The sequence below is a fragment of the Capra hircus genome, chromosome 13 (assembly GCF_001704415.2).
Source record: "Capra hircus breed San Clemente chromosome 13, ASM170441v1, whole genome shotgun sequence".
In the NCBI taxonomy this organism is placed as follows: Eukaryota; Metazoa; Chordata; class Mammalia; order Artiodactyla; family Bovidae; genus Capra; species Capra hircus.
Window position 1 is genome coordinate 71,641,370 of NC_030820.1, and position 17,127 is coordinate 71,658,496.

At 45.8% G+C, this 17,127-nt stretch overlaps 1 protein-coding gene across 1 annotated transcript; it reads left to right on the forward strand.

Moving 5' to 3' along the window:
- Positions 12,002-15,888, forward strand: SRSF6 (serine and arginine rich splicing factor 6). The gene is made up of 6 exons (XM_018057890.1): positions 12,002-12,241; positions 12,470-12,618; positions 13,908-14,032; positions 14,165-14,373; positions 14,647-14,730; positions 14,835-15,888. The coding sequence occupies exons 1-6, from the start codon at positions 12,135-12,137 to the stop codon at positions 15,196-15,198; spliced, it is 1,038 nt and encodes a 345-aa protein (XP_017913379.1). The 5' UTR covers positions 12,002-12,134; the 3' UTR covers positions 15,199-15,888.

Below are 17,127 nucleotides of genomic sequence, written 5' to 3' on the forward strand. Positions count from 1 at the left end.
TACCACCATGACACAGAACTCACTCCAAAAAGTTCCTTCCTATCCCTCTGCGGTCAATCCTCAACTTCAAACACCAGCTCCCTACAACCACTAATCTGCTTCCTGTCCCTTTAGTTCTGCCTTTTCCATAATATCACATAAGTGAACTCACACAGCATATAGATGTTTGAGTCTGGCTCCTTCCAAAAAGTATGACACATTAATCCACATTGTTCCTTTTTGTTGCTGAGTAATATTCTATTTCGTGAATCTGTTTACCCATTCACCTGGGCTGTTTGTAGTTTGGGGCTATTATGGATAGAGTTGCTGTTTACATATAAGTACAAGATTTTCCTGGCTTTTGCAAAGATTTTTGTTTATTTAATTACCAAATAACGTATGAATACACTCTTCCTTTTATCAAAATAATAAGTAGAGTCAAAAGAAGGACTCCCTTGCACCTTGCCCTGGCAATGCTTCTCAACCTTGAACATGCACACAAATCTGCTGAGGAATCTTGTTAAAATGCCTGTTACGATTCAGTAGGTCTGGGGTGGAGTCTGAGATTCTGCATGTCTAACAAGCTCTCGGGGAATGCTGATGGGAAGGAGGTCCACAGACCACACTTTGAGTAGTAAGACCCCAGGCCAGTATTTCCCAGACATGGTCACTTGACCATGTGCTTTACAATCATGCAGGAGGATGTTAAAAATGCAGATTCCCAGGCCCTGCCCCTCCCCACCTGACCCCATCTCTGAGGATAGAGCCTGCATAGCTTTTGAGTTGAAATTATGCTCACCAGTGTCCAAAGATCACTGCTTTGGGACTGGTTTTTGGAGGGCCTGACTGGATCTGTCTTGACCCTGCTTATGTCGCCTGCTGCTGCTAAGTCGCTTTAGTCGTGTCCGACTCTGTGAGACCCCATAGACGGCAGCCCACCAGGCTCCGCCATCCCTGGGATTCTCCAGGCAAGAACACTGGAGTGGGTTGCCATTTCCTTCTCCAATGCATGAAAGTGAAAAGTGAAAGTGAAGTCGCTCCGTCATGCCTGACTCTTAGCGACCCCATGGGCTGTAGCCTACCAGGCTCCTTCGTCCATGGGATTTTCCAGGCAAGAGTACTGGAGTGGGTTGCGCCAGGACCATGCAAAATGCCTTTGAAGAGAATTATTTCCCCTCCCTCTACTAGGAGGTGGGTTTCATGCCCTGGGCACACCCCTGGATGCTTTCCAACAGGTTCCACTCAGCTTTTCTGCCCTACATCATTAGAAGGCCATCATGTGACGCAGCTTTTGCTGCCAGGATAAGAGCTGTAGTGACAAGCATGAGCACTGACAAGGCATTCAGGAATAAACTTCAGTTTAAATGTGTCCAAATAACAGCAACAGTGGAACTAATGATGGGGAAAATGTCTGCAAACTGAGCTCAGTGGCGGGCGGAAGAACAGAAACCTTCATGCAGCAGCCTCAGGGAACCTCTGCGAGGGGACCCACCTTTGCCTCTCATGGGACTCTGACAGGCTTGGAGCCCACGGCACTGGCTGAAGTCTGCTGGCTTCTGTAGTGATTCTTCTCAGATTTCCTCCCCAGCCTTGTGCTCTTCACCTGACACATGGCCAACTCAGATCTTCCTTATCAGCACTTCTGTCTCCCGGTTGTCCGAGGAATCGGAGCGCTGATTCTGTGTCCACCTGCCGAGAAGCCCTGGATTTCCATCCTGCCACCTTGGCTGCTTCCATTCGTAAGCACTGACTGCCCCAGTGAGCTGTTCCAGGAGCTTCTCGATGCCAGTTTGGTTCCATGCAGAAGGAGAGGCAGGGCTGAGTGAGGAATCAGACAGCAGCCACCATCTATGCCAATAGGGGCCACAGCTCTTAACTGGCCCAGAGAACACTGTGGCTGCAGCAGCAATAGGAAGGTCCAGACAAACCCGGAGGGTGAGCTTGAATTTGAGGGCAATGCCTGAAGAGGGTCACGAATGACTCTCAACACACGAACATTCAGCAGCCAAGGTGACAAATGGACTTGAAAGTAGCCCCAGGAAAGTTTTGGGGAAAACTGTAGACAGCCAAAAGAGAGGATGTGAACAGGAAGAGGGTCTGCGTGCTGCCCCCAAATATCTGAAAGACCTATGCGTGGGAAACAGATGTGGTTACTAAACAGCCTCAGGGGCACACTCAGGACCAGAAGGTAGACAATTCAAGAGAGCTTTTTTTTTTTTTTTTTCCCACTATCTGTAAAGAATTTAATCACAGTGTGAGATGCCTTAGAATGGACTTAGCTGCCTGGTTAGGCAGTGAACTCTCCATCAGGAGAGGTGTTCAAGTCAGGGCCAGAAAACCTCTGGGTAAGTAAGGGCTTGACAATCAGAAGGTTTGGATTCAGACACCTTTAAAGATCTATCACTGAGCTTCATAAGGCACGGATGAAGCAGCAGGTGGAATTTATCTAATACTGTAATAGCAAATAGCCACTAGGTGGCGACAGAGCCACATTGTCCCAGCCAAGGAGCACTTCAGTAACTTACAGAAACTTAATTGGAGGAGGAAATGGCAACCCACTGCAGTATTCTTGCCTAGAGAATCCCATGGACTGAAAGGCTTGGTGGGCTACAGTCCACGGGTCCCAAACAGTCGGATACGACTGAGCGACTTCACTTTCACTTTCACTTTCACGGAGCACTTCAGTAACTTACAGAAACTTAATTGGAAGCAGACAGACTGATTCAAATTGACATTTACGGGCAAAATCTATGAATCAAATCCACAGTAGATCTGTGGTCCCCAGTAGGACCTGGGGGCTCTAGATCAAGGAAGTTAGTTATAATCTTTTTTGAGAGAGGTAATCTTTCTTTTTTTTTAATTTTCCACTGTAGTACTACACACAGACAGCAAGGTACACAAATCATAAGCATACAGAGCAATGAATTTTCACCAATAGAGCACACCCTTATAACTAGCACCTAAATCAAGGAAAAAATATGGCCAGAGCCCCAGAAGCCTGTCTAGTCATTCCTACAGACCCCATACCTGATTTCTAACACCATAACCTAGTTTTGTTTCTCGGTCTCACATACATTAAATCATAGTGTGGATTCCAGTGGAATCTTAGAGGGTTACATCGTTGTGAGAGCCACTGATTTTGCTGTGTGTGGTTGTGATTCCTTTCTCATTGCTGTGTAGTACGAATATAGTAGTATGCTCTGTAGCGCGAATAAACCACAATTGATTTGTTCATTCTCCAGTTGATGGTATCTGAGTGATTTCTTATTTGCGGGCTACTACATGTTATGCTGCTATGAATTTCTAGCACATTCCCTAAGGAGAGCATATAAGGTTCTGTTGAGTATATAATTGTTAAGGTCATGGGGGAAACACTAGCAGCTTTCACCTTTAGTAGACACTATCAACCAGTTTTTCCAAAGCAACAGTATTAATTTGCATTCCTACCAACAATATATGAGAATTTTGGTAGCTCCATAGCCACCCCAGCCTTCTTTCTCTGTCTAGATAAGTTTGGGTGGAGGAAGTGTAGGATACTTATAGCTATAAAAAACCGAGACAACATATTAAAAAGCACAGACATTACTTTGCTATAGTTTTTCTAGTAGTCATGTGAGAGTTGGACCATAAGGCTGAGCACCGAAGAATTGATGCTTTCAAATTGTGGTGCTGCAGAAGACTCTTGTGAGTTCCTTGGAAAGCAAGGAGATCAAATCAGTCAATCCTAAAGGAAATCAACCCTAAATAATCACTGTAAGGACTGTTGCTGAAGCTCCAATAATTTGGCCACCTGAGGCAAACAGCCAACTTATTGCCCCTTCATTGCCAGCTCAAAGCCCCTGATGCTGGGAAAGATTGAAGGCAAAAGAAGTGGGTGGCAGAGGATGAGATGGTTAGATAGCATCATCAACTCAATGGGCATGAATTTCAGCAAACTCTGAGAGACAGTAGAGGACAGAGGAGCCTGGTGTGCTGTAGTCCATGGGGCTGCAGAGTTTGGACATGATTTTGTGACCAAACAAGGACAACACACCTCTTACCCTCAGATGCTAGTGAGTGTCTGGGCAGCATGAGTGGGTGAGCACGAGCCAGGAGGAGAAAGATTCCATCCCACCAGCATGTCCTGATGAGCCCTTCAGAGCATAGGTGTCTGCTGAATGAAGAGCCTCCCTTCACAGGCTCTGAACAATTACCAGACTAAGCACTTACTGTGGGCCTGGCACCTTCCTTGATGCTGGGGATACAGCAGTGAAGAGACAGACAACATCCCCACTCTAATGACACATATGCTCTCGTGGGGGTGGGGAGAGAGTAAATAAACACATGTCACGTGGTGAAAGTTTAATATTGTTGTTGAGTCGCTAAGTCATGTCCAGTTCTTTTCGACTCCATAGACTGTAGCCCACCAGGCTCCTCTGTCCACGGGATTTCCCGGGCAAGAAAACTAGAGGGGGTTGCCATTTCCTTCGCCAGGGGATCTTCCCAAACCAGGGATCGAACTCGAGTCTCCTTCACTGCAGGCAGATTCTTTACCACTGAGTCTAATAAAGAAAAATAAAAGAAGGTAAGAAAATATAGTGTACAGGAAGGGATGCTGTTTTATATATATATATTTATTTATTTATCCATCTATTTGGCTCTGTTGGATCTTAGTTGTGGCACCAGGATCTTCATTGTGTCATGCAGGATCTTTTGTTTATCAGTTCACAGACTCTCTGGACTTCCCCGGTGCCTCACATGGTAAAATGTCTGCCTACAATCTGGGAGACCAGGGTTCAGTCCCTGGGTTGGGAAGATCTCCTGGAGAAGGAAATGGCAACCCACTCCAGTGTTCTTGTCTGGAAAATCCCATGGACGGAGGAACCTGGTAGGCTACAGTCCATGGGGTAGCAAAGAGTCAGTCATGACTGAGCGACTTCACTTTCTTTTTCTTACATGGACTCTCTAGTTGTGGCCCTCGGGCTTAGTTGCTTGGTGGCATGTGGAATCAGTTGCTTCCCAGCAGAGCGGATATCAGTTCCCCTCACCAGGGCTCCAATCCATGTCCCCTGCATTGCGGGGGTGATTCTTAACCACTGAACAAGCAGGGAAGTCCCAGGATGCTGTTTTAAAGTGGGTGATCACAGCATGACCTCACATCTGTTAAAACTATTGTTCGGTCACTAAGCCGTGTCTCACTTTGTGACCCCATGGACTGCAGCACACCACACCTGTTAAAATGGCTATGATCAAAATGTGAAGATGTGGGGAGAAGGGAACCCTCGGGCACTGTTGGCGGGACTGTAAATTGGTGCAGCCACTATGGAAAACAATATAGAGGTTCTCCAAAATATTAAAAATATTGCTATTGTATAATCCAGCAATTCCACTTCAAGGTACACAGTGTATCCGAAAGAAAAGAGGAAGCTATCTCAAAGGATATTTGTACTCACGTGTTCATTGCAGCATTATTCACAGTAGCTGACACTTGGATACAACTTAAATGTATGTCAACAAAGGATAGGATAAAAAACATGTGGGGGGTATGATATATATACACACACAGTGGAATGTTATTCAGCCATAAAAAAGAAAACCCTGCCTTTGCTACAACACCAGTGGACCTTGAGGGCACTATACTAAGTGAAATGTGAGATAGAGAAAGACAAATGTTCTTACTTACACACAGAATCCAAGAAAGTTGAACTCATGAAAACAGAACGGAAGAGCGGTTGCCTGGGGCTGGGGAGTAGGAGAAATTGGAAGATGTAGGTCAAAAAGTACAAACTCCCAGCTGTAAGATGAATAAGCTCCAGGGAATCTCATATACAACATGGTGACTATATTAATAATACTGTATTAACAACTTGAAAGTGTCAAGGGAGTAGATCTTAAAAATATCGTCACCACACACACATTCCAAAAATGGTTATTATGTGAGGGGAATGGAGGTGAGGGCTGTTAACTAACCTTATCGTGGTTAATTATTTTGCAATATACACATGTATCAAATCATCACACTGTACATTTTAAACGTACATGTTACGTGTCAATACTGTCTCCATAAAATTGGGAAAAAATAAAATGAGTGGTTAGAGAAGTGACACAGTGATTTTGAGCAGACACAGAAAGTGAGGGAACCGTCAGAAAAGAGAGTCCCCACAACTGGGAGATGGTCAATGCAAAGGCCCACGTGGTGGGTGGGTACCTGGCACATTCAAGGCACAGGAAGAAGCAAGTGGGAGGAAGAGCAAGGAATGGTAGGAAAGCATTAGGAGGGAAATGATTGGGTAGGACCCACCTCCGAGAATGACCAAAGACAACTACAAACCCAACCCTTACAGACATGTATGTTCATATATAGGATCGAGGCATCTTTACAAATACCTAATTGGGGTCAGAGGTAAGCAGACTTTCCATGAAGAACCAGCAAGTAGGCTTTCTGGGCAGTCTCGGCTATTCAATACTGCTGTTGTGACTTCAGTTCAGTTCAGTCACTCAGTTGTGTCCCACTCTTTGCAACCCCATGAATCACAGCACACCAGGCCTCCCTGTCCATCACCAACTCCCGGAGTTCACTTAGACTCACGTCCATTGAGTCAGTGATGCCATCCAGCCATCTCATCCTCTGTCATCCCCTTCTCCTCCTGCCCCCAATCCCTCCCAGCATCAGAGTCTTTTCCAGTGAGTCAACTCTTCACATGAGGTGGCCAAAGTACTGGAGTTTCACCTTCAGCATCATTCCCTCTGAAGAAATCCCAGGGCTGATCTTCTAAGAGCAGACAATAGGTAAGTGGGTGTTGCTGTGCTTCAAAAGAACTTTATTTACAAAACTCAAAGGCAGGCCTGCTTGGGCCTGGGGCCATAGTTTTCCACAGACACTCACTCCACTTCACCCTCTTGTCAAAATCCATTCAAAAGTACAGCCTCCGGTATATAAAATTTTCAAACAAAAGATAGCAAAACCTGTCAGAAACCAGCTTATATCACTTTGAATCACATGGATGCTTGGGAAATACTTTTGGTTTCCAGCTAAGTATGTTAAGAATTCCCATTGGATTTAAAAGAACGACAACTATGCCGTACTCCAGATTGTACTTTACAATTTCCATAATCACTGTGGATGGTGACTGCAGCCATGAAATTAGAAGACCGTTGGTTGTTGGCAGGAAAGCTATGACAAACCTAGACAGTGTGTTAAAAAGCAAAGATATCACTTTGCCAACAAAGGTCCATATAGTCAATTCTATGGTCTTTCCATCCAACTTCCCTTGTAGCTCAGTCGGTAAAGAGTCTGCCTGCAATGCAGGAGATCTGGGTTCAATTCCTAGGTCAGGAGAAGGAAATGGCAACCCACGCCAGTATCCTTGCCAGGAGAATTCAATGGACAGAGGAGCCTGGCAGCCTACAGTCCATGGGGTGGCAAGAGTCAGACACAACTTAGCGACTAAAGCACCATGGTCTTTCCAGTAGTCATGTACAGATGAGAGAGTTGGACCGTAAAGAAGGCAGAGCACCAAAGAATTGATGCTTTCAAACCGTGGTGTTGGAGAAGACTCTTGAGAGTCCCTTGGACAGCAAGGAGATCAAAGCAGTCAATCCTAAATGAAATCAACCCTGAATACACTTTGGAAGGACTGATGCTGAAGTTGAAGCTCCAGTACTTTGACCACCTGATGTGAACAGCTGACTCATTGGAAAGACCCTGATCCTAGGAAAGATTGAAGGCAGGAGAAGAGAGTGACAGAGGATGAGATGATTGGATGGCATTACCAATTCAAATGGACATGAACTTGGGCAAATTCCTGGAGCTGGTGATGGACAGGGAAGCCTGGCGTGCTGCAGTCCACGGGGTTGCGAAGAGTGGGATACGACTTGGTGACTGAAAACAACAATCATGGATTTGAAGTTATTAACTCTCTTCCAGATCAGACTGTGGCTCCTCCCTCCCTCTCTTGCTGACAGATTCCCTCTCTTGCTGAGAGGCACTCCACAACTTTTAAATGAGCAGTGATCTTTATCTGCCACCATGATTATAGACACTTCAGACATTGTCAAATGCTGTACATCCATCATTTCTCCTTTGAGTTGTTCTTTCAAAACATCAACTGAAGTCAGTCAGATTATCAGCAAGACTCCACAGAAAGCTGCTGGCCCAACACTCCCTTCAGTGATATTTGGGACCATTTCCTCTTAGGCAATTTAAATTTTTCGTTAAGAGTAACCACTGGGGAGGAATTCCCTGATAGTCCAGTGGTTAGGACTCTGTGCTTCCATTGCAAGGGGCAATCAAATCCCTGTTATGTAGGAGATAGATGGGCTCCATATTATAGACCTTTACAGCTGGCCTCCTATTTACTTTTCATAGTGCAGGAAGACATGGGCTTCAGGTAGGATACTACAACAGCCTTTCCTGAGGCAAGAGCTCACATTCCCTATTAGTGGGTGAACAATTCAACACTTGGTGAATTCGGCTTCACAATGATAGGAAGAGCTGACATTGAAGGATCAAAACACAACGTCGTCGCTGTGAACACTTGGCTGCCACAAGCCAGTTATCCCTGTGGTAACTTTTCTGACACTTCCTGCTTAAAACCCCAAAGATCAGAAGGATTGTGAGGCCCCCCTTTCACAGTCTGCGTTAATACTGAAAATCAAGATCAAGTGAGCTTTAGCCTTTCTGCCCCACAAGAGGTTTCTGTCCTCCCTAAGCTCGCCTCAGGACACCTGTGTTACCGTTTGACAGGTGTACCGCCCCAGTCAAACTCCCCACCTGGCACTGTCCCTTGACGCCAGAAGTGAGAACCCCTTTGGGCTCACCGCCCACCCCACCCCAACTCACCGAGTCAGTGAAAACAACGATCAGACAAGAGCTAGGTGGGCTCCAGTTAAGGCATTTACAATCAGTCTCCTGTTTGCCCTCTGAAATGGAAGTAACAACAGAAACAGGGCAAATAGACAGTGTTTGTCTCTTGCCAACACCTTATGGTAATAGTCATGGCAGGGACAAAGAAGGGCAAAACCCTATTTGAGTACAGAATAACGATCGGACTTCCCTGGTGGCTGGTGGTAAAGAATCCACTTGTCAATGTGGGAGACAGGGGTTTGATCCCTGATCTGGGAAGATCCCACATGCTGGGGGGCAACTGAGCCCATGAGTCAAGAGAAGCCACTGCAATGAGAAGCCTGTGTACTGAAAATAGAGTAGCCTTCGATCGCCACAGCTATAGAAAAGCCTGCTCAGCAACAAAGATCCATGGCACAGCCAAAAATTGAAAAATAAATAAATTTTTTTTTAAAAAAGGATTAACTGGTCTCCCGTCTCCCCTTCTTTGGGGACAAGGGAGACACTGCACAGCACAGACAGGCTCCTTGTGGGTCAAAAGTCAGGAGATAATGTCAGACCAACCTCCCAGAAGCCTTTACTTCCGAGATTCATGTTGGCTGGCGGATATGTGTGCACCCAAGGGAGGGTCCCAGGGTAGGTCAGGTGTGGAAAAAGAAACAGGTAATTGGCCTGAAGGAAAGCAAAGGCCCGGAAGAACTGCCCTATATAAATGCCTTAACTGCCTCTTTACTGCACTCCTCCTCACTAGGGAGGACACCCACACCCTTTCTCTCCAGGTGTGCATCTCTGCCTTGCTTCTGTCTTAACTAAACAAACCATTTTCTAGGTCCTCTCCTACTCATTGCACTGTCTCTAATAATAAACTCTGTACCCGCATTTACAGTTTCTGCCTCTGGGTGATAAATGCTTTTCACACTGGGGCAAAGATCCAGGGGGGAAATAGCTTCTAGCCCCTAGCCCTCACTGGTCTGGTGGCTAGGATTTCTGGTTTTCATCCCTCCTGCTGCTACTGCTAAATCGCTTCAGTCGTGTCCGACTCTGTGTGACCCCATAGATGGCAACCCACCAGGCTCCCCCATCCCTGGGATTCTCCAGGCAAGAACACTGGAGTGGGTTGCCATTTCCTTCTCCAATGCATGAAAGTGAAAAGTGAAATGAAGTCGCAGCTACCCAGGTTCAATTCCTGGGCAGGGAATTAAGATCTCATTTCATGCTATAGCTCACTGCTGCCTCGCCAAGATCATCACCTGGTTAGGTAACTAAGATCCTGCAGGTCCCAGTGTGGCCAAAAAAAAAAAAAAGAGTAGCCCCCGGGCTCTGGAGAAAAAGAGGTGAGGGAGAGGAGGACATGTCAGTTGCATCTTTCTCTGCACAAATGAACTGCAAGGAGACAGGAGGTGACACCCTACTTCCCATATGCATCTTAGCTCAGAGTGGAGTGTTGCCTCTTGCCAATAATGAACTTTTGGACGGCTTATGGGACATTAGTTCCCGGACCAGGGATTGAACCTGGGCCCTAAGGCAGTGAAAGTGTGGAGTCCTAACCACTCGACTTCCAGGGGATTCCCAGCCAACAATGAATTTCAACAAACTTCAAAATGCTGACAATTCAATGAGTGAAAAAAGTTATCCCATTAATTCTCTTTTTCCCAATTACTATATTCCACAAACACACACAAAATTTTTACGATCCACCTATATATTTTATTTATCGAACTTTAAGCACAATGTAGCCTCTACCATCAGATGCCAGTTATTAACACTCCCCCTCCCCCAGTCGTGACAACCGACAGACTCTCAGACTTTGCCAAATGCTCCCGTGGGGGGAGGGGGAGGGAAAAATCATTGCCTTTAAACCAGAAACTGCAGATCAAGGTTGCCCCGGTGCAATACACGAAAATATCTTAACAGCCAGTATTAACCCCATGATGCCCTTTTCCCTCAGCTTATGTTACACCTTGCCCTCCGACCCTTCTTCCCATTTTACTAGTTACTTCTTACCAGCATCTTTTCCTGCACTTGTTTCAGAGAACTCCAGGGTCTTCTGATCTCCACTTAAACTTACTCCTCTGGGGTTTAAATAGTATTTCTAGTGGTAAACTCCAAAATATGCGTTTCTGCCACACAGATAAGATAGCCTTCAAACCAACGGGTGGGGGAGGGGAGGGATCACGTTGGGACAACGGACGCTCCACTGAGGGAAGGAAATGAGCGTACCTCTGTGGGAGGGCTGTCAGGTCTTGCTCAACTTTGTTGGGCCAGAGGTCTTGGCTCTGCTTCCTTTGTCAGCACTACAGCAAGTGGGCTTCCCAGGTGGTGCTAGTGGTAGAGAACCCGCCTGCCAATGCATCCCTGGGTCGGGAAGATCCCCTGGAGGAGGGCATGGCAAACCACTCCAGTACTGCTGCCTGGAGAATCCCATGGACCGAGGAGCCTGGCAGGCTATATACAGTCCATAGCGTTGCAGAGAGTCGGACACGACTGAAGCAACTTAGGACGCACAGCGATCGTGGGTTTGCCGTGTATATTTCAATCTACAGGCGACTGCAGGAGTCAGTGCTCTAAAAGACTCCTGGAAGGACAGTTGGATATACAGGGAGGCAGTGAAGTGAGACCGCAATGGCGGCTGTGGGGCCACGAAGGACAGAAGCCAGCAGGGCTGTGAACCCCGGTCCGGGTCTACACGACCTCGGAGCAGAAACTTCGGACGCTGCGGAAAGGGCACCTAACCCACTGACTAGGCAGGCGCCTTACACACCAGCGCAGCGTGAGCCCGACGATCCGCGAAGAAAATTCGAGCCTCGTTTTGACAGGCCAATCAGAGATCGTGGAGGCCTAGTATGACAACCTCCAGAACCAATGAAAACAGGGGATTCTCCGGGACAGCCTCCCGGGCGCCCGTCCCGAAGAGCTAGCATGAAGAAAGTTTTTTTTTTTAACCACAAATTAGAAAACAAGTCCTTGGCTGGAGACAGAATATGATGTTGACAAAAATGTGCGGAAAACAATTCGGTGAGCGGGTAAAGCCTCACTTCCCCGAAACTTGGCGGGCTGAGGAACATCAAGTCACCCTCAAGCGCCGCGCTCCGCGAGCCAGAGCGGGAGAGTACGTGCAGCGCGCTGACGTCACACGCCGGGCACCGCCCCCTACCGCCCGCCCTTATAGCGTAGCCCAGGCGCGCGCGCACCATTGTGTGGCTGGACTCGGCCGCCGCTGTGGTGTGAGGTGCGTGTCCGGGCTCTCGCCGTCACCGCACCCGCACCGCGGCTACTGCCGTGCGGTCCGCCGTTCGACCGCCAGCCCTCGGGCCCCTTGCCCGCTGCGGACATGCCGCGCGTCTACATAGGACGCCTGAGCTACAACGTCCGGGAGAAGGACATCCAGCGCTTTTTCAGTGGCTATGGCCGCCTTCTCGAAATAGACCTTAAAAATGGGTGAGTCGGACCCCGGGAGCCCGCGTCCGCCCGCAGCGCCCCGAGCCTGCGGCGGCAGGGCCCATCTGAGGGAGAAGACGGTCAAGGCCGCGGCGCCGCGTGGCAGGGCCGCCAAGATGGCGGCGGCGCGGAGCCGCGGGAGCGCGCGGGGACCGGGAGGGCGCGCGCCCGTGCGCGCCCTCGGCCTAACGACGCCCGTCGGCCTCCGGCCCTCGCACCGCCCCCCAGGTACGGCTTCGTGGAGTTCGAGGACTCCCGCGACGCCGACGACGCCGTTTACGAGCTGAACGGCAAGGAGCTGTGCGGCGAGCGCGTGATCGTGGAGCACGCCCGCGGCCCGCGCCGGGATCGCGACGGCTACAGCTACGGAAGCCGCAGTGAGTTCCACCCCCGCGCGCTCCGCGTCCTTGGGACCCCGGGGGGTGGGCGCAGGCTTAGGCGGGGCGGGGTGGAGCCTCCCAGCCGGGCAGGCGAGGTGGCCGCGGCTGTTTGACTCGGGTGCTCCCGGGGCTCGCTGCCTTCACACCTGCCCGGGGAAGACACGGGACGCCGGAGCGCGGGGACTGGGTGGTGGGTTTTGCCTAGGCAGGGTTTGGGTGTTTGGGGGCGGGGATTGCCAAGTCGGGAGGGAGTGACTTGTTGGGCCCCTGTCAGCACTGTCGTGGGCTGTACCTACGGAGGAAGTGAGGGGTGGCTGTATTTGTTGTATCCCCTCAACTTGGCCTGTCAGTGCATTAGCTAGAAATGTGAATGACTGAGCGTAGAAGTTTGGGACTGGTTGGGGTGGAGGTGGGGGCGGGGCGGGGAATGAGGTGGGGTTTTAAGCGTAGGTTTTAGCTTTACGAAAATTGACGGGGGCCAAATAAAATATATAAGTAATGTGGTTTTACACCACAGGAGATCTAAATGAGCTTTATGCTGTATATGCACTAGTTGGGGCATGTTATTGGGAGGAGGTGGGAGGGGGTTGGTTATGTTAAATGTTTGATGTTGAAATTGTTGCATGTTGAATTCAAACTTTTTAACAAGTCCTTGATGTTTCAATTTGAAAGTGACCAATGGGGCTGAGGCTGTGTCCACTGAGGCTAAGATGACTGCCTTTCCTGATTGGCCTTGGCTTTTCCATACATTGTGTGACCCTTGCCCTATGACCCTTTGGCTGACCTTACCGGAAGCCATGACGACAGCAGCCTTTTGCCATTAGACGCAGGGTGATGGTGAGGATTCCAAGGGTTAGACAAAACTGGTTAATCTGAACTAGGTGACTGTTACCTTGCGTGTTTTGTGGCCAAACCACCACCAAAAACCTCACACTGTGATGTAAGTACTTAGTGTAACTAGTAAACATTTTTGTAAAATGTAGAAATGCATGTAATCAGTTAAGTTTTATATTTTACAATGTTCTGTAAAATAAAACTTAGCGAGGTAAATTGAATAAAGGAGCAGTCACTCTCTAACAGAATGTAGGAGAAGTTTAGTTGGTTTTAGTCTGTTTTGACTTGCCCTTAATTTAATTTATGGCAAATCATAACTGTATGGAAGGTTTAGCAGTATAATAGCAAAGTCCTACTCCAGTAAATAAAAGTTGTTATGTTTGTACTAACTTTCAAACATTATGCATGCCTATCATTGCAAAGCGTCTAATTGTTCTCTTCACATGATAAAGGTGGTGGAGGTGGATACAGCAGTCGGAGAACCTCTGGCAGAGACAAATATGGACCACCTGTACGCACAGAATTCAGACTAATTGTAGAAAATCTTTCTAGTCGTTGCAGTTGGCAAGATTTAAAGGTAAGTGCTATATAATTGGGATAAAAAGGATTTGACTTAACGTTTAAAAAATGTTTTTATATCTGAGAATCAAATACAGCAAATCTTTTTTCTTTAGATTTCTGGGAATGACCAGTCATATTGCTCTTTTAGGATTTCATGAGACAAGCAGGTGAAGTAACCTATGCAGATGCTCACAAAGAACGCACAAATGAAGGTGTCATTGAGTTTCGCTCCTACTCTGACATGAAGCGTGCTTTGGATAAACTGGATGGTACAGAAATCAATGGGAGAAATATTAGACTCATTGAAGATAAGCCACGAACAAGCCATAGGCGGTCTTATTCTGGAAGCAGATCTAGGTAATTTATTGAAGGGTATGGGGGCAGACAACATTTGCTACAAACAAAATAAAATTCAAACAGCAGGATTTCAATTACTGCTGAATTGAAGTTAGGTCATTTTCTAGTTTCTTTTGTTATTGGCATTGTTGGGTTCTTTTTAAAATATTTTGATACTAGATTTAATTTGTAGTGAGCAATTAAGGAGTTTTATTGTTGGCTTGTTTGTATAAATTATTCATTTGTGTTGAGGTGTCTTGAGATGAAAATTTATTACCACATTTCTTGTTACAGGTCACGATCTAGAAGAAGGTCACGAAGTAGAAGTCGTAGGAGCAGCCGCAGTAGATCTCGAAGTATCTCAAAAAGTCGCTCCCGGTAAGTGGGTTCTTGAGTGTTTTTCTGAATAACTTACTTTGTCTATAGAGTGCTTGTGTGTTCTGGCAAGGTACTGAAAAACATATCTGGCTTTTCTTGTCTAGATCCAGGTCTCGGAGCAAAGGTCGGTCACGGTCTCGTTCCAAAGGCAGGAAATCTAGATCAAAAAGCAAATCTAAACCCAAGTCTGATCGGGGCTCCCGTTCGCGTTCTCGGAGCAGATCGAAGGATGAGTATGAGAAATCTCGAAGCAGGTCTCGTTCTCGATCTCGTTCCCCCAAAGAAAATGGAAAAGGTGATATAAAGTCCAAATCTAGATCAAGGAGCCAGTCCCGTTCCAATTCACCCCTACCTGCTCCACCCTCAAAGGCCCGTTCTGTGTCCCCTCCACCAAAAAGAGCTTCAAGATCCCGTTCTAGATCTCGTTCAAAGTCAAGGTCACGATCCAGATCAAGTTCCAGAGATTAACCCAGAACTCTCCATTCTTTGCACACTATTACGGAACACTTTCCTACTTGCTTAGTCAGTTACTCTTTCATGTTTCTACTTGGCCCCTTCTGCAAGAAGAAACCTCCCAAAATGGGCACACAGAAATTGGATTTGTAGCCAAATTTGATGAAAAAGATGAGGTTCTAAAGAAATGGCATGAAGTCAAAGATCCTCTCCCTTCTTTGTAGAATTAAGATAACTTTGATTTTATAGCTTTTGAGCTAAAATAACTTTTGTAAAGATTAAGCTCATTTAGATTTTTTTTTTTTTTTAAGTATTTCAGCAGGATCTGCTGAAGGGGTTTTGTTATTGTTATATTTGTTTGCTTAATTTTAAATTAACCTTTTCAGGCTTTGAATACTTAAGGCTTTAGAGGGAGAACCCAATTTTCAATTATGTTGGCTTTTTATAAAGCTTGAGTTATGTAAGATTTCAATAAAAGTTTGCTACCAAGATGATTGCCTTACTTGAATAGGTCACTCTTAAATTCCTTGAGATACTGATAATCTATCTGTGGAAACAATGTAAATTCTACTTACGTGTAAAACAAGGCAAGTCTCAGATGCAATAAGTTTGGATACGTTGCTTTGTGCTGTTAATCAAATTTGCCAAAATCACTTTGGCCCCTTAAACAGGTTTAAGTTAAAAATAAAAAGATTTTGTAGTGGACCTGTTAAAACAGTTTTGCCTAAGTTAATAGCTTTTTTAAATGTTCTTTAAACTTAAATTGGTAACTCAAAAAAGTAGTTCTAATACTTGGGATCTCATCTAGCCTGGTAATCCCACTTTCTGAAAGTGATCGTTGTAATTAGTGTTTTGTAAGAGTAAGGTTCCGTGATCTTTACTGTTTGTTATGTAAAAATAGAAGTAACCTTTCTTTGATCAGAAATTTAGTATGTTATTCAAAATGGAAAAGCAAATACTGTGTTTTCTACTGGAAAACCCTTAATATTAATAGGCACTTAACAGATCATTTGGTAAATCAGTTACCATTTAAAGCAAAATTCTACCTAACAGTCATCCTTTTGTAGTTAGTGGGGTTCTGTGATAATTGGTTAGGTCATCCCTACGAACTTTATGTGGTTGGCTTGGAAAAAACTTAAATGGGATAAACCCTAGTACTTCATCATAAAGCGTAATAAATTCTGTGGAAACCAAATTATAATCGGCAAATTTGTAGGAGTTACTGGGTTACAATTAGTCCTTATGTCCATAAGCCTAGTTAGCTGAATTTGCAGTTTGAGAAATGAATTACCTTGTATCTCTGTTTGGTTCGTTAAGGTAATTTCATTTTAAAAACCATTCATTAGTCTTAGTCTGAAAATGGGCTGTAGGTTGTTTGGCTCAGCTTTAACATCTTTCTGGGAACTGTCAGTGTATAAGATGTCAATGGCTGGGTAGTGTTAGGGTAGGGTGTGATGGATACTGTCATTTTGAGAAATTTCTGGGCTTCCTGTTATGAAATCCTAAAGAGTCTAATGTTAGAAACATAGTGCCCCAAAAGGTTGATGCTTCTTTGATGACCTTTTCTTCTTCAATGCTTTTGATGTTTTTAAAGATATTCATAAGAAATACGGTTTGTTTTCCCATATAGACCTTGGATTTTGAAAGAAAAACTGGTATCTGTAATTATAGTTCATTGTTTTACCTGTTTGAAGAAAAAAGTAGTGACTGTTGCATAAAGAGGCAAGTCTGCACTGCCTTTCAAAATGTGTTTAAGGACAAGTTACTTTTAAGAATTGGCTTTGACCAAAGTTCTCTTGTTTTCAGGGAAAGAACAAAAGCTTTTAAAACCACAGCCTTTTAAAGTGAAGGAGGGGGGAATACTACAATATACAATTTGACTTTCTAAAAGTATGCAGCATCCTTCAACTGGGCTTTCTTATGTTATGACATCACATGGTAATA